At 40.2% G+C, this 22,902-nt stretch overlaps 1 protein-coding gene across 1 annotated transcript in view; it reads right to left on the bottom strand.

Moving 5' to 3' along the window:
* Nucleotides 1-4,892: 4,892 nt before the first annotated feature.
* The window catches only part of RAPGEF5 (Rap guanine nucleotide exchange factor 5), a 379,123-nt gene continuing 361,113 nt past the window's right edge, over nt 4,893-22,902 (bottom strand). Inside the window, exons 22-26 of the mRNA XM_042781600.1 lie at nt 22,277-22,327; nt 21,176-21,263; nt 15,523-15,587; nt 8,859-8,913; nt 4,893-5,011 (exon numbers count right to left, since the gene is read on the bottom strand). Of these exons, the coding sequence (XP_042637534.1) occupies nt 4,893-5,011; nt 8,859-8,913; nt 15,523-15,587; nt 21,176-21,263; nt 22,277-22,327 (378 nt within the window). The remainder of the gene's footprint in view (nt 5,012-8,858; nt 8,914-15,522; nt 15,588-21,175; nt 21,264-22,276; nt 22,328-22,902) is intronic.

Genomic DNA, 22,902 nt, shown 5'->3' with positions numbered 1-22,902 from the left:
AGAGGAGCTCTGGTGGTGTAGTGCCTAAGGCATTTGACTGCTAACCAGAAGGCTGGCGGTTCAAACTCACCAGCCAATCCTTAGAAGGAAGGTTGGGCAATCTACCTCCGCAGTGATACCGCCTCGGAAATCCAAGGAGGGGTCACTATGAGTAGGATCTGACTCAACGGCAGTGAGTCTGGTTTTGTTTTTGGTTTATACATCTAAGAAGTTTAAACTTCAAGAAGCAGCACAAGCGCTCCCACCCACTTTCCACTGGACAAAGCAAGACACCTGGCCACTCCTGAGAGTTCAACACTGTGAGACAGATCCTCCTCCTGCAGAGAGGGGTTACCAGATGCCAAATGGCCAAGCTTCACATCAGTGGGCAGGAAGCATAATCATCTCCAGGGGAGGGCAGAGGATATTTTGAACAGTAATACAGTCTACCACAGAATTTTAGACCTGATATATATGTACAAGCAGTCTTCCCATCTCCCCAGAGCATGGCTATTACCCCCCAGCCCTCTCCTTCCCACCTGTTCCTCTTCCTATGCTGGGGCCTTCATTCTAGGCAGGAATATCACCACCATGGCCTTGGAGCTTCTTCTAGTGTCTGGGCTAATTAGAATGGAAAAGTTTCTGGTCCTATTAGAGTGAGGTTAGACCATAACAGTGGAGATTATATTCCCCAAATCCCAGAATATGACATGACTTAATATGATTTCTAATATATCACCTGCATCAACTGAATGGGATCATTAATTATTTAGGCTTCTGAGGGCTGCCTCTGAAAACCTTCACCTCCATGCAGCTCCTTCAGTGAGCAAATGATTCTCGAGTGGCAGTCAACTGAGCAACATATGAGGTCAAAACAAAGGTGGTTTAACCCGCACACCATGGAAAAAGCAAGTGGTTACGAGGCATTCATAGTATCTTTAACATATATTTGGAAAAGCAGTTTTAAAAAACACTTGAAAATACAAGATAAGGTAATAGTTACTTATATAAGTTTTAACCTTATATTGCTTGGTCATTTTTACATATAAATTATTGCTTACTAGCTTTGATAAATACACAGCACAGTCATATATACAGAGGCAGAAAGCGCGAACTAGGAGAAAACACTGTTAATGGCAAATCTGGTAACTCAACAAGTGTTTCATATTTACCAGCTCTTCTAATGGTGGAAAACTACGAAGTGTAGTCCCTGAGAAGTTAAGTAGACACCCTGATTGCGGGCTTTCTATCTTTTAATGGTTAATGCAAGCTGACAGGATCACAGCAGTCCTAATTAATGATACATTTAAAAGGCAAGTTTCCTTGCTTCAGGTCATTGATTTCATCCCAGTATTTAATAACAGTGTAATACGAATACAATAAATAGGCTATGCAAATAAATATTACTCTGCTAAAAAATGTTTAGTATATACAGCTTTGCTTTATACAGTAATACGTTTTCATCTAACTTTTTGGCAATTTTTAAAAAACTCTTCTCCCCCTATCAGTTTGAAGGACAACTGGCCCACTCACTAATAAGCAGGCTGAAATTTTAAGGACGTCTTCGAAGCATTCAAAAGCAACTCCATGTTGGACAACTATAGGGATCTGATCGTTCCAATGTTTATAATTTTGCCTGATCTGAGAAGCTTGGATTGGTTGTGCCATTTCAGAACACCTGGTTTGGGATTTGTAGTGTGCATGATGGCTCTAACTATGGGGCTGAGGATCGAGATAGCAGGAAAGGCCCAGCTCTATGGACCAGGAAAAGTCATCTACCCTCTGTCTTTCATCCCACCCTTTCCCCCACTCAGAGGTGCATCCACATTAGTGCAACATCTTCTCCCCACTCTACTAGGAGTGTGGGTTTTCACTTTACCCTCATGCTTCCAAATCCAAAGCATGCTCCACTCTACTTACTTGTGGATAGGGCACAGAAAAGGAAGCAATTCTAAACACAATGATACCAGAATAAAGTGAATACAGGTCCTAATATTTATGACTACAACTATTTAACAATTATACAGATTATTACAAAGAGCGAATTAAAAACACTGTAGTCTTTGGATCATCTGCAAACTTGCATGTAAAAAATGAAAAAAAAAAAAAAAAAAGCCGGAATGGTTGCCATTTTGTCTACAGGAACCTGTGTTTTGTTGTCCATGCTAACTTCTAAGCAGGGCCAGATGGCTGGAATGCTGATGAATCCAGAGACCAGCAGATCTGAGTTGTGCTAACAAAAAAAAATCACTTAGAAGTGCTTGTGCTTCATCCATTGGTCAAGTGGGCAGACTAAAGACTTTCAGAGCGAAGGGAGATTTTATATGGTCTTTATGTCTAATAATAAGCTTAGACATCTTCTAGCCCATCCTTCCAGCCAGAGCAAGACCCTGTTCTAAAGAGGCCTTAACAAATATCTGGAGAGGGAATAAGGCCCATCTCCATTAGTCAGAAGCCCTCCGAGTCCTGTGGTAGACGCTCACTGTTGGGCAGCTCCACTTTGTTAGAAAGACCTTCATGTTGAATTCAATCTGATCCCCCACAATTTTGCTCTGAATTCTTTAATTCCAGTTTAAGTCTTCTCAAAGTTTCTGAGACTCCCTGCTTGGGAAATCTCTGGAGGCCATTTGTGAAAGTTCAGAAAGATCTGGAGATTTTTCACATTCAGAAGGCAGGGATAGAAAAAGCAAATCTAAACTAAAGAAAATCTCCCCTTTCCTTTGCTGCCCTGAGAGCCATAGGCCCATGGCTGGAGCAGGTGGACAAGCACCATTTTCTCCCCAGCCTGTTCACATCCATGCATGCAGGATACCCTGAATACACCATATTAAATGTGTTTAAATGCAACATGTGTGTGGCTTTACTTGGCCAAATGTATGCATTGGAACTGGGGCCTCTGCAGCAGGCACTGTGTTGAAATATTTCTCCCCTGAAAATTAGTCCTCTAGAGGTAATTTTCTGGTCAGAGCAATGTAAGTCTAATATGAAAAATAATTTAAATGGTAAAACATAGACACAATATCAACATGGCCTTATATTATTAAACTGGCCAAATCTTAGTTTCTAGCATAGAGAAAAGAAAACCTATCTGTACTATAAGCCTGCTACCCTTGGTAATCACCAATGAGAGAGCTTTCTGAGTGTTTAATCACCTGTGAGGGGAGTTTTTCCTGGTTCTGATGGCTCTGTTCACTTCCAATGGGTCTCATTCCATTATTAGCAGCACGAGAGGGCACTGCTGAATGAACCAGCCCTGCGTTTCTATAAAACCCTGTACATTTTCAGGACTGAAGTTTTATATGCTGGGCCAGGCCCAGTCTCTTTTAAAATCCTACCCAAAATTGTCTCCCCATGAAGCTTGGTGTGGTTCCTGAGCCCAGGAAACAGCATTGCTAGAAAGGTGTCAGGATACACATTGGACATACCTCAGTCATGAGGATGAATGAGGTGACGGTGAGAAAAGAAGGAAACAGTTCTGCACGGACACTGAGGAGATGAATAGGCATGAGCGGCGAACAGCAGCCCTAGTACACAAGGGCCCTGGTATTTTAGCAAAGTGACCAATTCTGAGCTCATGGGGGAGATTTCATTATGTTATCCCATAGGCCTTTTTGATCATTTGGAGGCTGAGGAAGGTCTTCTAACCAGTATTGGAGAATAATAAGTCATCTGATTTACTATAGGAGCCCCAACCAACAAAAAAGGCTATTAAAAAAGAAGACCTTGAGACCTTGAACAAAAAAGCAAGATGAATTATAGAAAGGCTTCCTGCTTTGGTTAGAGGTGGACGACAGGACTTCTGAGTCTCCAACATAAATCTGAATAGTTCGGGGCTCTTTTCATCTTCTGAAAGACCGGTAATCACAACTCCCATCATGCCTTGTTTTTTCTAGGGAGTGCTAAGTGCTTCACACATTCTGTCTCAGTAACTTGCCTGTGCTGGCTGTTATTCTATATTGTGGGCCAGGATCCTGCCTGAGGAATGCAAAGCACCATCAGGCAGAGGAACGCAGACCTTTGTGACTCTCTGTCCCCTAAAATACATTGACTGAGTGCTTACTATGTGTCAGGTGCTGTGCTTTTCCCAAAATTATACTGTACCCAATAAGAGATCAGAGTCTGCTTACAAATGTAAAGAAAAGTCCCAGAAATTAAACAATGAGTCATTTTCTTAATGATTACTATTTTTCCTTATTGGCAAAGCAACTTAGTCTAACTTGCCTACAGTTGCAAATAAGTTGTGCAGAAACTAATTTCACTTGCAAGCATACATCAACAAGTGATTGTGGATGCTGAGAAATGCAAGCCTTAACATTTCTCAATTGGAAATAAAAGTGTGGATGCCAGCTGCTAGTCCACACTAACTCCCTAGACACAGTGGCTTTTGGTGATGTCACTGTCTGTAACAATGGAAACTTCGCTTCTCCCTGGGAATCTAGAGATGCCATCACTGTCTTGAGATGTTCCAAGAACTACTTCCTTGAGAGCCTATACCCAGTAACCTACTGCCAGGCAAAGTAGAACTCCTCCCTGCTCCATGCATGCTCTTACTGAAATGTTTGGTCATTGTGTGACAAGACATGTTCTCTTGTCTTGGCACTGGCACATCTTATACACTGAAAATTGTATTGGATCAACAATGTTATCACAAGAAGCCAGACTTCTCCATCTCAAGAATGCTGCTAATTCTCTTTCTGCCTTCTCCTTCCTAGTGTAGTGTGGAGAGGCCTTTCCCCATCTCTGGTGGCTGACATCACCTCCTGAACACGCCTGGGTTGGCTTCCTGTGTCTGTCTTGTGATATGCTGATAAAACTCAGCAACTTCTCTTCTCACAGGAAAGCAACGTGCTTGGCATAGACATTCCCGTAGCTGAAAGTGCTGCAGTTAAACAGGGGAGGTGAGGTGGTGGAGCTCACACTCGAGGCTCAATCCTGTGGGAGAGCTCAAACAGGGCCTGCTGGCTGTCAATGACATACAGGTGATTAACGTAGGATTTCAGCTCTTGATGCTCTTTTGGAGACACATCACCTCCTAATATTTGGAGGAAAGAAAGACAATCAATATCATGAGAGCAATAATGATACATCTAAATGCCAGTAAAACCCACATTAGGAGTAAATTTACAAGGTCAGAATCCCAGAAGAGATATCTTAATCCCAACAGCAGCAATACTTTTTCAGCTCAGACTGGGATCCTTGGGTCAGTTAATTACATGGCAGAGATAATGTTGTACAATCAGTTATATAGCATTTATTACTAGCTAACATTGTACACTATTTAGGAATTATGTTTTTATCCCACTCTACTAACCCACTGCCATCAAGTCAATTCTGACTCATAGCAACGTGGTTTCCAAGGCTGTAAATCTTTCTTCCTCCCACAGGGCTGCTGGTGGGTTTGAACCATGGATATTCTGGTTAGCAGCCAAATGCCTTACCCACTATGCCACCACAGCTTCCCCTCCCTTTTTTTGGGAACATTATGCAGTATTTAAGAATTATGTTATTATCCCACTCTACTGACTAAGAACTGAGCGTAGTCATACAGCAAGTAAGTGGTAGAGCTAGGATTTGAACACAGGCCATCTGGCTCCCAAGTCGATGGTCTGAGCTCCCATGCTGTGCTGCATTCATAGCAACTGCCCTATTTAAATGGCCTGCACTGACTTTATTATGTCAATCTGGAATTGTTATCAATCACTGCTAACCTGGTGAACAAATGAATACAATAGCTCTAAGGATTTTAAACTTTGTATAATCCTTTGCTGTCCTTATTTTTTGGAAAAAAAAAAAAAATTAAGGAATCAACTGAATATTCCACAGAACAGAAATGAGAGTATGGTTAATAGGTAAAGTAGGTTCAGAAAGCATATGTGTGGGAAGGTAACCCAGGAAAGGTGGCTCCCCGCTCACAAATCCAGGGCAGTCAAAGAATTGAAAGGGCCACCAGAGGCTTAGTGCACGTGCCATGCTGGTGACAATTCTGATAAGGAAGCAGAGATAAAGTAGCCTGGACAATGGCACAAGCCCACTTCCCATAGTCAAAGCCAAATACACAAAAGAAAACAAAAAATTCCAGGCCTGGGGAGACCGGCTAATGACAGTGTCAATGTGAGTGATGGTGATGTCACATCTGCTTGCTTTCATGGAACTGCAGATGGGAGATGGCTGGCGGAGACGAGTTCAGCATCAGCTGTAGGCGGTACATCTTTTAGGAAGGGGCCACAGAAAGTTAGCATTTTAATGTAGTGCTTTTTCTCTCAGTGAAAATGCTTTTTTCCTCTCCCTGTGACAAATGTATTTTATGAGGAAATCATTTAAGGCCTGTATGTCATGGCTGGCTTGTAATTCTCTAGGTTTAAAGGGAATAAGGTGTGTTTTTTGATTTCAGGAGCCAAACAAAATTTTTATCATTCCACTTGTTTGTTGTTTTTGTTGTTGTGTGCTGTTGGCCCCGACTCATCCACTTGTTTAGAAGTGATCAAAAAGTGGTATTATTCAAGATTTCTAAGTATCTTCTCTGAAAGACATAGAGAGATTGCTTTTGGATTAGAAAGAATGGTTTAGAAAACATTGTGCTACAATGATGTGCATTTAATTTTCAGGCCTTAAAATGATGGCAGAATGAATGATTCCAACCATGATAATTGGCACTTGCATGGTGCTTTATAAATTATACATGGCTTCCTAAACATTATCTCATTGCATCCAAATGCTGCCATTGGCTTACTACGCTTGTGTAAACTGTCATAATGAATGTAGACAATGCAGTCCCAAATCCAATTTTTAAAGACATATAAATACTAGAACACAAGCAGGCCCAATAGTTATTTAACTTTCTCCTTTGTTTTATGCAATGCAGACTCTGGTGAATGCAGTTCAAGGACGGCCAAGCCAGTATGACCTTCCTGTGCACACTTACAGTATACAGGAACCAAGGCTCCTTGGTAAGTAAGACTGATGTCTTGGAATTAACTGGGCACCCAGTTAATACTTGAGAAGAAAAGGAAAATGAAAGAAATATGCACCCATCCTCATCAGCAATATTATGCTTGAACATTTGAATGAATCTCCATTTATAACAGAAACAGTTATCACTGCTGTTGTCTCATGACTGCAGTGTACTTAGGTACTTAGTAGGGAATTATATAAACACATATAAATGGTATTTGTTGATGTGAATATTTAGAAAATTAGTTCCTGTATTTATAATTACCCCTTTCAAACGGAAACTTTTATCTATAAGTAAGTTCAACTCCTGACTTGCTTTGTTCAGGGATAATTCTGCCATTCAAGATCAGCAGTAAATAATAATAATACAAAAATCTGAAACATATGCACCAAATTGTTTATAGTACTTTTTTTGGGAAGTAACAGTTTGATTTCCTACTTTATATGTACTTCGGTATTGTTGGAAAAACTGCTTTACAATGAGGGTGTATTACTTAATAAACTAAATTTTACTTAAGGGTCCTCTTTGATTGATTTATTATTATTGAACTCAGTTTTCTTTTTTAAAAATTGCTCTCTGTATGTATAGAATCAGTACAGGGCAAAGAAAAGGTATGTGCAAGAGTGAAAGTAAACTTGGTTTGAACCCTAATTCTGCCAGCTACTAGGTGAATGAGTTAACCTCTCTGAGCTCTGTTTTCTGCTCTGTACTCACAGGGTTAATAATATCCCTGCACAAGGACTGGTATTAGGACTCCACTGCTCAGGTGAAGGCTCTTTACACACAATAAAGCTAATTTCCTTCCTTTAGGCAAAGTTACAACACAATGTAAAACAAACCAAAAAAAAACCCCAAATCCACTGCTGTGGAGTTAATATGGACTCACAGTGACCCTACAGGGCAGAGTAGAACTGCCCCATAGGGTTTTCAAGGCTATAATCTTTATGGAAGCAGACTGTCACATCTTTCTCTCAAGAGAGGCTGGTGGGTTCAAACCACTGATCTTTTGGTTAGCAGTCAAGCACTTTAACCACTGTGCCCCCAGGGCTCCAACATCATTTAAACAGTGTAAATAATGGCTGAGATTTTTAAAGGAACAAGTATTCCTACATATATTAGTCTCAGTGGCGATTCTATGAAAGTGCTCAGAAAAATACTTTTTTTTTTTTAGCTGAAGGGCAGCTTCTGTTTTTGTTAGAGAAGAGAAAATATTCTGGAAAGCTGTAGGCACTTTTACAAACTATAGTACAGGCAAGATTCTCCTTAGAAGTGAGGAGGGTGAGACTTCATCTGACATACTTTGGACATGTTGTCAGGAGGGACCAGTCCTTGGAGAAGGACACCATGCTTGGTAAAGTAGAGGGTCAGCAAAAAAAAGAAGACCCTCAATGAGATGGAGTGACACAGTGGCTGCGACAACGGGCTCCAACACATCAACGACTGTGAGGACGGCACAAGATTGGGCAGTGTTTCATCCTGTTAGATATAGGGTCACTCAAAGTCAGAAATGACTTGATGGCACCTAACACCACCACCAACAACAGCTAGAGTGTATTCCAGGAAAGCTTCAGACAAGCAGGTTGGGATCGGGGTCATGCTCACCTGTGATAAACCCAGCAGTGACTCTGAGCTAATGGACTAGCAAAGCAAGACTTTCTGGGGTCAAAGTTGGGGTGGAGACTTTCTCCATACAGTGTGAACTTGTGTCATGAGAGGATAAAAATCTGCCACACTTTGCCTTTCTCTGCATCCCAAATATGCAGTGATGAAATGGAGACTACATTATATGCACATAATCTGCATAGTTCTATGCATACTGTATTTTGCAATCTGTTTAAATTTATTACCACCAAGTACTCATGATATGGCCACAGTCTGTAACAATGTATAGTAAATTTACATTCCTCACATGACTGCTATTACTCACCAAACTGGTTGGCCCTGCAGTGTCTCAGGGTTCGGACAGTGTCTGCAATCATATGCTGGAAGGTAGAACAGGAAACACATCAATGGAAGGGTCATTAGGAGAAGTGTGTGGTGGGATAGATGGATAGTCTAAGACTTTTGGATGTAAATAGAAGAGTTATATTTGGAAATGGGCATAACTTGATTATATCGCGCTTAGGTTATAAAAAAATATATATTTGGTTCTTGTCTGCAGGCACAGCGGCTCCCTGGTTGTACAGATGCTAGAAGTTGACTGAGTTATGGGGAAACTTACTGCAAAAGAAGGTAACATCCCAACCCAATCTGCCTGTTCAAATTTGCTTATGCTTTTCTCTTCAGGCCATGTGTCACCTTCTCTTCATGAAGCCTTTCTGAGTTCTCCCATTTGAACTTGGGAGGCTCCGTTTTCAACATTCCATTTCTCTTTATACTCTGTATATTATTAGTTTGTGTTGATGTCACTGCAGTTGAACTTTTCTCCACTTGTAGACCAGGTGCCACCCAAGGGCTTTGCACACCCAGCACCTACCACATACCACACTCATAAACTCATGAAGTATTTTTGTGGAATAAAATCTCAAGTATATCAAATGGTAATAGGAAATGAGATAATTATGAGAGATGAACATTTTTAAAAACATAAATCATCTCTAGAGATGATTTTCTAATTTATATTCCTTTCTATAGTCTTCAGTATTTTACTTCAATTTCTTTCTTTAAAGTCCTCACTGATCACCAGGCAAATTGTTCTTAAACTTTCAGATGCTTTTGACAAGCCCCTATTATCTCATACTTGTGTAGCTGCAATAGTCTCCTGTCTCTTTTGTCCATGTCTCAGTTCTCCATGATGAAGAAAACACAGAATTAGGAAGAGAGCATTTTCCACAACCAGTACCAGATGACTCAACCCCCGGCAACCCCATGCCTGCCATAAAAGAACTATGTTCCACGGAGTTGTCAACGACTGAGTTTTGGGAAGTAGATAGCTAGATGGTTCTTCCCAGGTGCCTCTGGGTGGACTTGCTCCTCCAGTCTTCCAGCTAGCAGCCAACTGCATCAACAGTTTGCACCCCCAGGGGCCCCATTCTCTACTATAGTTCCTCCTGCAGAATTGCCAGAATCATCTCCAGATACAGTTTTCATTACGTTCTAGGCTTCCAGTGGGAATCTATGGTAACTTCTACTTTGTTTGTATCAAAATCCAGGTTTCATAATGGTATGGAGCTTCTGCCTGGGGTGACAAAAAGTTTGGAAGTAGATTGTGGTTAAGGTTGTATAGTACTATGAGTGTACTCAATGCCACTGAATTATACACTTAAAGATGGTTACAATGGCAAATTGTATGTTATATATATATTTTATCAGAGAGTTTTTTTTTTTTTTAATCCACATCATGCATTATCAGACCTTCCAAACCCTTCACCATGGGTCATGATCTTTCACACCCTGCTGGCCCACAGTGGACAGAGGATTGCCTCTATACAGCAAACCCTCAATCTGTCAATGAATTACTGTGGCAAGAATAATTTTAACACTAAAAAAAAAATTTACTTAAAATTTAGCAGAACTACAAAAATATTATTTGAATATGATCTACTGATTAAATTGTTTAACAATGGAAAATTAAATAGGACGGTGATGATAGCTATGGCTCAAGCTGCAGTTGTAAAGGAAATGAGACCTGACTGATGTCTGCGAGTGTATTGTTCAATTTCCTTCCCCAAATTTTACCACTATTTCCAAGGTAATTTTCTTCTTGTTTCAAGCTATCGTGTCACACTGATTTCTATCATGTGCCACTGGCATAGCTCAGAACTGATCCAAGGCTCAGTACCGACTGTGGTGTTGAAACCCAAGTCCTGATCCTCATCTTTAGGTTCCCTGCAGGGCAGGGTGGGATTACCCAACATGCAAGGTAAGCATAAGTTTATTGTGCTTGCTTACTAATTGGCAGTGAACAATTTCACATAGGTTTCACCATGATGTGGTGAAAAACGTGTGAAACTGTTCACTCTCGAGTAGGAAGCCTGCTTTACTGTTCACCTCAGGGATTGTAATTTGAAAGAGCCTTTGATTCTGTAGAAGGTGCTGTGGGGTGAAGAGGGAAACCGATGCCAGCCCCACCTAGAAGCAGAATCTTGGATGTGGTGAAAAAATGTGAACTGTACAACACAGATTAGTAAGTAAGCACAAGTAAGCCCACGCCTACCTTGCTTATTGGGTAATCCCACACTGCTGAAGGGGGAGGAAGGAATATGGTAAAAGATGATGCTCTTAACACTGAGGGATGAAGACGAGAAAGGAGAGCATTGTTTCTTCATTATTTCATACTGTAATGTGAGAATGAAACATCTAGAGCTGCTGAGGCAGCAAGGAACTTAGCATAGGGAACAAGGGAAATCTTACTACACCCAATGACTATTTCTGGGTCTTCATGTGGTCTGACTTAATGTGTTGGCCTGTATCAAGCCAGATAAAGGCAATACACTGAATTATCTACTAGCTGGCCCAGGCTAATATCCATCAAGAGAAATTGGCTTCTCACAAGTTAATTCATTTAGATTCTATTGGTTCATTATGGTGAAAGATGATCATGCCTCAGCTTAAGTCAAACCCTATCCTTTGCTGAGAAACATTCCTTGAAAATGCTGACTCTAGTAGGAAGGTCAGTTTCATTCTCTGGCATATAAGTACATCACAGGGTTTGCACAATGTAAAACAGTTTTTGTTCTTCTGGAAAAGCTTCTCACTTTGCCTTTTCTCCATGCAAGGAGGGAGTCTACGTGAGTCATGCTGTGTCTTACATGCCATCTGCCCTGAACACCAGGTATTCACTGCTAACTAGGAAGTCAGCTGTTATTAGAAATGGTTTTGCTGGTAATCACTTGAGGGCCTAGAGTTTGTGTGTGCTAAGGGTCTTCTGTGTGTATGTATAACTGTATCCTTTTTCTAGGTGTCTCTTTAATAAAAAAAGTTCTCTTCAGGAATTTAAACCTTTAAAATAGTGTAATATTTATTTTATGCCACACTATTTCCTTAAACTTTCTTAAAGAACTAAGGGCACAGATAACATTTGTTTCCACTAGAAGTGCTGTCTTTATTTCCCACGGTTAGCTTGAAGTCTTGGCATGTATTAAAAGTGAGCCCATAGACTACATTGTTGTTGTTAGGTGCCCCTGAGTCAACTCCAACTCATATGTATAACAGAATGCAATGTTGCCTGGTCCTGTGCCATCTGTAGATGACATTAAACCAAACCAAACCCACTGCCATCGAGTCAATTCTGACTCACAGTGACCCCCACTCGGTTTTTAAGGCTGTAAATCTTTATGGAAGTAGATTGCCTCCTTTTCCTCCCATGGAGCAGTTGGTGGGTTTGAACCACCAACCTTCTGGTTAGCAGCCTTACCAACTATGCCACTGAACTCCTTAGAGATGACCCCCCCCTGCAAAAAAAACCCACTGCCATCAAGTCAATTCCGACTCATAGCAACCCCCATTGGGTTTCTGAGGTGGTAAATCTTTACAGAAGTAGATTGCTCTGTCTTCCTTCCATGGAGTGGCTGGTAGGTTTGAACCACCAATCTTCTGTTTAACAGTCAAATACCTTAGCCACTGTGCCACCAGACATTATCAAAAACCAAATTCACTGCCATCACATCTATTCTGGTTCATAGCGACCCTCATTGGGTTTCCAAGGCTGTAAATCTTTATGGGAGTAGATTGCCCTGTCTTCCTTCTGCAGAGCAGCTGATTGGTTTGAACGTCTGACCTTCTGGTTAGCAGTTAAGTGCCTTATCCACTATGCCACCAGAACTCTATTAGGTACTATTAAAAGAATTTCTGCTGGATTGTTGGAGAAAGGTGTGGGAAGGTCATAGATGGCTAATAAGAACAAAAAGAGCAGAGTGGGCAGAGCTCTTTCCACTGCTCTTCCCCATTTGTGCCTTTATGAAATTGTTGTCTCACTTTTGAAACGATTTGAGGAGAAACTATTTGGTGAAACTATTTGAGGAGAATGGATACAGGGAACTTTACCCACCCAGTGGTTTACTTTAAGGAAAAGGCCAAACACCAATCTCCCTTAACAACAGACAATAGGCAGTTTATAAGAATACACTGTTCTTTTATGTCCCCTGAGAGTTAGTCAGAAATAAAAAGTTACTAGACCTTTAAAGGGAATTTTACTACTCATGACAAATTGCATCTCACCTCTTTATACATGTCTTATAAAGCTTATTTGGAGTTTAACCAGATGTATTGGCCAGGAGACTAAGTGAATATTGACCAAAGATTTCATATTCCAGTAATCATGTCATGAATACCAAACACTGATGATTAACCTGCTTAGAGACTAGAATTTTAGTAACTATAGCCTCTAGTTGCAAACAGGGGCCCTCATAATCTTCAGAACATTATTACAAGGATCAGCACAGAACAAAACTCTAAAGAGTAAATACAAAAAATTCCCATTTTAAATATTCATTTCCTGCCGTGTTTATTTGACTGGCACATCTAAAAATATCTTGGTTCTGATTCCAAAGCTTTTAGTGGAGAAAAGAATTTAAAAGTTATAGATGTCCACATCCAAAATAATTAACTGTCAGATGGTCAGCCTCAGTGTGATTAAAATGGAGCTATGACAGGTTCTCCTGCAACACCTGTCTTTCAGATAAGGTGCGTGAGTATTTGAGTTGTACAACAGTTGACCACATCTGTCTGCCTCATCCTGTGTGTGGCTGAGTGAGCCTGACGATTAGAGCTGAGCACTCAGCAGGCAAAGGTCAGGCTCCAACCCTCGTCTGGACTCATCGGTTTGTACTGCTTTCTGGTCACGGTCTGTAGCTTCCACCTCACTCTAGCTTCTCTCAAATGTCTTGCCCAGTCACACAGGGAGCTGGGGTTCAGTTCATGAATGAGTTTACACAAATCCATTACCATTACTGAAAAGGGCATTCAAAGGTCATGATCTACAGCTATGGGTCACTGATACCATCTTTAACCATGAAGGACAGTTTAATCTATGACACTAAAGTTCATCTGTCAGACAAATCCGTTCCCTTGGTAGCTAGTTCTGGTATCTCTTGAACTCCTATTTTACAGTTGCTCAGTTCTTACAGGAAATTCCTCTTTGCCCAAGGACAAGTCAAAAAGGCTTAGAGGAGCCCATTGCATGACAAAACACCAGGGAATGTCCTAGAGACAATTCAGAAAGAGCCATTCTAGCAATTAAGAGAGGATGACTAGGGGACTTCTACTAGTGAGCAGGGATGGGCACTTTGTCAGGCCTGCTCTGTCTGCAGTGTTTGGAAGTGGCCCTCCCTGTCCAGATGCTCAGGGTAAATAAAGGAGATGGCCCTGCTTCTCATGCACTGCCCCAAACACCCACCTCCCAAAATAATCAAACCAAACTCATGCACATGGAGTTGATTTCTTGGCTGCAATCGTTATGGGAGAATCCATGTGTGGCACAAACAATAGAGCACTTGAGTACCAGCTGAATGGTTTGTGATTTGAATCCACCCAGCAGTGCCTTGGAAGTAAGGCCTGTAGACCTGCTTCTGAAAGGTCATGGCCCTGAAAACCCTATGGAGCAGGGCTACTCTGCATACACGGGGTCACCATGCGTCAGAATGGACAGCAGCTAACAACAACCTACACCTTTATGGAAGCAGATTGTCAGACCTTTCTTCCATGGTACTGCTGGGTGAATCTGAACCACCAATTTTTTTTTTTTTTAAATTGTGCTTGGGGTACAAATTTACAAAGTAAATTTGTTTTACATTCAACAGTTCATGCACATTTGATTTCATGACCCTGATTACAAGCCCCAATCATAAAAAAACTCTCCTCCCTGTGACTATCCCCTCCTTATGCCCTTCTTATCTATGTATTCCTGTCTGTCCAGCTTTCCCTCTAAGTGAATGCAACCCCTCTGAAGTCTCATGGCTAATTGATCTAAGGAGTGCATCTTCCTGGAGTAGGTGTTCTGCATGTAGGTCTTTCTACTGTTGGGCTGAGAACCAATCCATGGAAGTGAGTCCATTTCTAGGCTCGAAGGGTAACCCGGGGCTACGGTCTTGGGGTAAACCACCAACTTTTCAGCTACTAGCTGAGGGCCACCCATTTGTACTACTCAAGCACCTTCCTGGTCATATACCGACCCTACAAATTCCACCATCACATCTAAGCTTGGAGTACTAGGAGGGAGACATATCTCCCCAGAAACAGATCTTTTTCCTTCCTGTGCCTCTAAAGTAGCACATGCTGGAACAGAGACTTGTGATTTTAAAGCAGTAAAACTTAACCTCATGAATGTAAATTCCTTCCGACAGGAGCCTGACAGTTTTATTTCTAGCTTAATAATATACACGTAAGCACTGATGTTAATCCAATTAAGTTTCATTTTTAAAAATAATAGATTTTCATTTTGGTATGCAGTTCTACTTGGTTCTTAAAATCTTGCTAGCACCCTTCTTTTTTAATTGGAATGCATTTGATTGGCAATGTACAAAATGTAGCAAATGAATGTTTGGAAATCACCAAATGGTCAATGGAGAAAAAGACTTAAATCATTTGTTTCCTGTAATAGGAAAAGAAAGCATATGTTTCCACTACTGGAGAAGAAAGGAAAATTTACGTACCAGCTTTTCAAAATTGACGAGATTATCCAAAAATGTTTTATTTCCTTCATGAATAAATGTTACATCTGAAAATCAAAAACAAAAAGACAAATAAAACATTGGGAACAGTTCATGCATCAAGGCTGAAGAGCTCTTGATACAACACTAATTTTTCTTAAACAGTAAGTAATACTTATAGATCATTCCATGCAATTGGCAATGCAACCAGAAACTGAGTCTGTATAGTATTCAATGTGAAAGTGCATTAATTTATATGTGTGGGGGAAAAAAGCATAACATTAGTGAAAACATACATTTTTCACTCATAATGGAGTGTCTGACTTTAACCTGTTTAATATAAAGCTAACACTATTCCATAATTTAACTGGCCCATAATATTTGTAGGCCAGAACACTGAGCAGAAAAAAACTGAAATCCCAGAAATGACAAGGTGTTAATCGTCAGGTGTTTGCTTTTTAAAACTCCCTAGCAAAGTGTATGAGACCTGCTTTACTTAAAAGATGAAGATTTCGAGTTTTAGTTCCCAACGTCAGTACCTGACTGTTTATCAGAAGTGAGTAAGAGGAAAGATAGATTTGAAAACAAGATTTCTGGGCCTATTCGACTGACAGAAAGCAAGCAAGCATTGCTGATGAAAATAAAATAAGGAAAGCAGGATGACAGTGCATGTTCACAGAGAAAGTTCAGTTTGGTTTGAGAGTCACGTGTCTAAAGTGACAGGATATTTAGAAAAATCCCCTTTTGGCTACAATAAACATCAGTGTGCCTCCTGGAGAGAGATGGATTTGGGAATTAGTTATGTTAAGGATGGCAGTCAATGACAGCCCTGACAGAAGCTCAAAATAAGAAATACATGACAATTTCAAAAACCTGCAAATAATCATGGAGAGCCAACCAAACAAAAATAATTTTCAAAATATCTTGTTAAAACAACCTTCTAGGGAAGAAAGAAAAGAACAGCTTAAAGTGCCTGGAAATAAAAAGGGGAAGTATTTGCTAACCTGCTAGAATAGAGAGAAACAGGTTAAAATCCCTTAGATCAAAAGGGAAAGCAATTGCATTTAATGAAGCCTTTATTCTGCTGTTTCCTGCAGTCCTGAGATCAATGCTCCACGTTCCTGGTACCTGTACTGAAACCTGTCTACAAAAGATGATGCCTTAGAGGTTGAGATGTGACGCTACTTACATCATTATAGCATACACTGACAGAACCCTTCCCTAAGGCATAAACCTTATACATAACTTCCAGCACAGACTGCATCATTTTCATGAGATTTTTAAAAAATATTTTAAAAATTGATGTCCTAATAGAAAAACAATTGACAATTAATCAGTTTCTTCTGAGAAACTCTGACTATATTATCTTTCACAGTTTTGCTTTTAGAAAATAAGTATAAGTTTCATTGTGTGACACAGTATTTAGGAAAGAGTAGAGAAGGATATCATGCTTGGTAAAGTGGTTGTTGTTGTTGTTGTTATGTGCCGTCGAGTAGGACCCGACTCATAGCGACCCCTCCTTGGGTTTCCGAGGCGGTATCACTACGGAAGTAGATTGCCCCATCTTCCTTCCGAGGAGTGGCTGGTGGGTTTGAACCACCAGCCTTCTGGTTAGCAGTCAAGTGCCTTAGCCACTATGCTACCAGAGCTCCCTGGTAAAGTGGAGGGTCAATAGAAAAGGGGAAGGCCCTCAACGAGATGGATTGACACAGTGGCTGCAACAATGGGTTCAGCTATAGCAAGGATTGTGAGGCTGGCATAGGACCGGGCAGTGTTTCATTCTGCTGTACACAGGGTCACTATGAGTCGGAGCTGACAAGACATCACCTAACAACAACAATCAACAAAGTTACTTTTACCTTTTTTGCATAGCAAATAAAATACTACAAGTACTCTATTTTAGACACCACTGAAAAGCCTGGCCTCTCCTAATTTAGCAAGAATTCTAGATTACCAAAATCTTCACGTCACTTGGTCTATTTCCAAGTTATAAAATTTATCATCCCTTCTCTATGGTCCTAATGAAGATGATGATGATGATGATGACAGCTTACACTGATTAATGGTGCTGAGTGCTTTGCCTGCATTCACTCATTTTATCCTCACAAAAGCCTACAAAGTAAAACCCTAGGAAGAAAGAATTTGAAGAAACTATGAGTTGGCCCAAGTGCACACAGTCATAAGCGTCAGAGCCAGGATTCAAACCCAGGGAGGCTTTCACATGGGGCCTCTCTGGGCAAGTCATGTTGAGAGCACGTGGACATTTCTGACTACCAGTTATAGTCAACTTGCTGAATTTATGGCATATTAGGTACCTCCTAACTTGTAAAGTTCTTCCTTCAGTATTCCCTCTCTCTAGTCCCTGCCCCCTTAGGTCTTTCCTCTTCCTGGATGGTACCTCTTTACTTCAGTTCTCAGGGCCTTGTGGAGGTCAGCAGACAGTGGATAGCTGCTCTATTGAAGACTCAGATTGCCAGGCTGGTGCCAGTACAAGGATAACAGACAGAAGGTACCCAGAATGCTGGTGACAAGGAGTGGAGGTGTGGCCATGATGTGTGTGCTAGACGGGGCAGGAACAGAGTCCATAAGGGACTATAGCACAGAAAGGAGACGGGCTGAGTGGGTTCAAGGTTTGATGCAGCTGAATGGCAGGTGTATCATGAGGGAGGAGTGAAGAGGAAAATGAACAGGCAGCTGAGCTCACAAACTGAGATCTCAAAGTCCAAGTCATGGGGTGGGGGTGGGGTACAGCAGTTTCAGGTACCAACTGGGTCTGGGGTACAGGAAATGGGCATCTGTACGACCCCTTTCATCTGGAGACACCTGAATGCACTTTCAAACACCTCATAAAATGGAACTGCTGGATGAAATGATACCCGTGGAGTGGACTGCAAGTGAGAGAGATGGAACAGACACCCAAATACCCCAACTTTCCTTTCCTATCCCCCACAAATCTCCAAAAATAATCTCCACTCTAAGATACATATACAACTCACCACCAGGAGCCCAGTTTATCTTCAAACACCTCTTGATTAATCACCCTAACAGAAGCCTCCACTACTTACAACATGATAAAGACAACTCAGTTCTTTATGACTTGAGAGTTTCCCCAACACTTATGTAGGATTTTCTCATTCATCACTTTCTGAACCAGAGTCCACACTATAGCAGGGGGGAGAGTAAGTTAAAAGGTAAGAAATTTAACTGAGAAATAGGAAAGCTGGTGGCTAGAAGGATCCTCAGGTTATCACTTATTTGATAAGGCTGGGCGATCTACTTCCGTAGTGATACTGCCTTGGAAACCCAGGGAGGGGTCACTATGAGTCGGGTCTGACTTGATGGCACATAACAACTACAACATACTTACTGGAAACTGATTAATGTGGTCCTATTTCCAACTCGACGGCAAATAACAACAACAACAACAACATTTCCTAATTAAAAGCAGTCTGAAGTAATGTGTGTGTGTGTGTGGGGGGGGTTCCATTAAATATCAAGCTAGTTGCTCTAATATCATTTATCGTGAAAAACTTAAAATTTAATGTTTAAAAACAATTTCTTAAAACATCTCATGTCCAGAATGATACATACAGTATTAATGTTTATTTTTATAATGACAAAAATTTAAGTAAAGAAATAAGTGCTCATTTAAACCTGTGAAGACTTCTAATGAAAAAAAATGTTTAATTTACTGCTTGTTCTTTTAGAATGACTGAATATATTTTCAGTAGAAAAAGGAGACATTTTTTCCCTACCAACAATAAGGTCTAGAAAAACTCAGTAGAGCAGAAAATTGCATCTAAGCTAAGATGTAAGTGTGAGACACTTGAGTGCATTAAATATTTTTTTTTGAAAACCACCAGTGTATAGCAGAAAGCTCCACTCTTATCTAATTAGGATAAAGAGACAATGTTGACTAATTTCTCATTACCTTAAAGGTATTTGTTTTAAAATTTTCCTTCCTAAATAATTCCTTTCCCGTATTTGTCCTCATTTCCTCTTGAATTGCTTTATTAGATATCACTCAGATAATGATTCTCAGTGCTACTCCCGCTTCTTCTGGCCCCTCCCTCCTCTCCTTTGAAGGTGTTTTTATTTGCAAATAAAAATCATAACCTTGAAAAAATTTATCTTTAAAGCAAATATATATAAAGAACCAAATGGATTTTTATGCTGTTATTTTGGCTCTGCAACATCTCCTTATTTCATTCATTTACATTTAACAGAATCTTTTCAGCTTGAATGAAGCGTTCTGTGCTTCTTTAGATGGTCTTATTATCATATTCTTGTTCCACAGAGATTCTTGCTTTATATTAATGAAAACTAAAAAAGTAGCTGCAGGGATGGCATGTTGTTGTTGTTGTTGTTGTTATGTACCATCGAGTCGGACCCGACTCATAGTGACCCCTCCTTGGGTTTCCGAGGCAGTATCATTACGGAAGTAGATTGCCCCATCAGGGATGGCATACCAAGTAAAAATACTTCTCCAAGACTAGGCTGTTCTTGAGAGAAGCTGAAGAGGGAATCAGCTTTATTGCCAGTGGTGGAGGGTGGGAGAGGGGGGTGTGGATGGATGGTCAGGTCAACCAGCAATCCGGTTCTTAAACAACTCACTTCCAGAATCACAGTCATGGTTCAGCCACTGGGGCTTGGCCCAGAAGATGTTAGAGGCCTTGGAAGGCCAAAGACTAGATGAAAAGAGTATTCCTATAAAATTCCTTGAAGGATCAAAACACCATCAACAAGAATACCCAAACTCTTTAAACCCAGAAAATATATTAAACCAGCTGCCATTGAGTTGATTCTGACCCATAGCAACCAGACCATAGAGACCTCATGTGTGTCAGAGTAGAATTGTGCTCTTCCATAGGGTTTCAATGGTTGATTATTTGTAAGTGGATCACCAGTTATTCCTTTCCAGGACCCTCTGGGTAGACTCCAACTTCCAACCTGTCAGTTAGCAGATGAGTGCGTTAATAGTTTGTACCTCCCAGGAACTCCAGAAAGCACAAAGATAACACTCTCTATCCGTTGAATGTCAGTGGTACAGTCCAGATTAACAAGAATTTAACTAACGTGTTTCATGATGAATTATTTGGTGCTTTAGTGGACTAACTTAGAGCTGTCAAATACCTTCCCCACTGGGTTCCAGACCTGGAAAGAAGAACGAAGTATTTTCTTAATAGAACAAAGTTTCCATATGTTCTGTTGCTTGCATTGACCAGAGAGCTTTCTCTCAGATAATGATGCTCAGTTTTGGGCTGCCGCTGCAAACAAAGTGCGTGATTAGGATTGATCGCTGTTTGGGTTCTTTTTAGGCTGGTCTTATTCTTGGTTGAATTAGGTGGATTGTATACACAAAGAAAATAATACAGCACTTAGAAGCTGAGCAAAACAAAAGCACTAAAGTTTCCAGGGCCATGTTTTGAAAGTAAAGTGAAAATGCTTTGATGTCTTCTCAAGCACAGTTCAGTTTTACAGCTATCTCAGAAATAATTGAGCATTTAAAAAAATCACAAGCAAACACAATTAAGTCTGATAGGTCAAAATTACTGTAAAGAAATAAACTTAAAAGTCCTGTTATTGCCTTCCATAGTCAGAGTGATACATTTCTGGAAGATGGACTTATACAGCATAAAAGATAGAAAATCAATACCTTTAAGCAATAAAGGCATGAAAGGGATTTTTGGTGGCTTCATCTTTTTGAATGCATCTCTGTAGGCTTTGTGATTCAGGGAAGGATCCTGCCGAACCAAACAGATTACAAAGAAAGAAAAAAATCAATATGCAATAGAAACAATTCTAAATCTACTTTTGCTATACAATTGGAACAACATTTAAATATAAAGAGGGCCTTCCTAAGAGTGAAGTAGATAAAGGTTTCCTAGGAGAATAAACTCACTAAATTAGGGCAGGAAACCTAGGCAATGAATGAAACTCACATTATTGGTTTATAATAAAAGGAAATGACTGCAAAAGAGAGATACGTTTTGATTGTCCTATTATTTTCCTCAAATTGGTTCTTTAAGTAGTTTTCTCTGCATAATTTCTATAATGAGGTAACCCCAAAGTCTTTTGTTAGGAACACTGCAAGAAAAACTACCCTCATAATGCAGAGGCAATTGAGACAAAATAAGAGAGTACTGTTTTATTGTGTTCTGGGGGAAAAAAAAACGATAAATTCTGTACCTAAATCTAAGTAATAGTAAGGAGAAGAAAAGAATAATGCACAAGACACTAACTTGCACACTAAATCTATATTGTTTAATTTCATGTTGTTGTTAGTTGTTAAGTGCACAGAAGTGAATTCTGTCCCATAGCGACTTTATGGGACAGAGTAGAACTGTCCCATAGTTTCCAAGGCTAAAAACTTTTATGGAAACGGATGGCCACATTTTTCTCCAGTGGGTGGCTGGTGGGTTTCAACTGTTGATCTTTCAGTTAGCAGTCAAGTGCTTAATCACTGTGCCAATTCTGTAGGCTTTGAAATGGACTAAGCTTAAAAATATGCTGTCTGAAATTCATACCAGAAGGACTATTCTCATGATCTTTTTACATGGAGAGGAAGTGGTATCAACATTGACTTGCTTCACTCCATAAAAAACAAAGCCACATTTTCACATACAAGTGAACTAGTCAACTAGTCTAAGCTACCTGCCACTGAGGAATGGTATAAATATCAATCATTGAAACTAGAAAGAAATTAGACACCTGCAATTAATTTGAAGAATAAGTCACCTTGGATCCAACTACTTACTGTTAAGCTTTCAAGTTCAGAGAAAAGTTTCTTAAACTTCCCAGGGATTTTCTGAAAAAACAAAAACAAGTAAGCAACAACAACCACAAGTACACCAAGCAGATTAAAAACAAAAACTAGAAAACAAAAAAAGTCACATTATTTAATCTGAGTGGCACCAAGAGGTGTTTTCATTAAGTGGTACTTTAACCTGTCACATTTCTGAACAGTTAAAACCTCTATCATCTGGTTCTAGTCTGATTTCTTCCCAATGATTCAATTTTCATCATCCCCTTAACGTGATCAATCCTTGGGAATGTTGCTAAAAACAGTTTAAAATAATAGTCACATGTTTTGGGAAGCTAGCTAGCTAGACATGCCATGCACTGGTGATTACTTAATAAAAAGAACCTAGACCTCAGTTCTATAATCTAACTTTGATGTATGTTCTCTTTTTCTTAATAGTGCTGATTAGGAAATAACAATGTTGGTTGACTTTTATATATATATATATGTATGTATATATATGTATATATGTGTATAGGTACTGAAACAAGGTGGGCTTGTGCTTACTCACTGATCTGCACTGAACACGTTCCCTTGTTACCCTACCGAGAGGGACCAGGTCTTCGGGAGCAAGGTAAGCA

Source organism: Orycteropus afer, unplaced genomic scaffold (assembly GCF_000298275.1).
Source record: "Orycteropus afer afer isolate SDZICR_OR568_19922 unplaced genomic scaffold, OryAfe1.0 scaffold00008, whole genome shotgun sequence".
NCBI classification, from domain to species: Eukaryota; Metazoa; Chordata; class Mammalia; order Tubulidentata; family Orycteropodidae; genus Orycteropus; species Orycteropus afer.
Note: the sequence above shows the minus strand (reverse complement) of the source record. Positions and strands in the feature narration are given on the sequence as shown.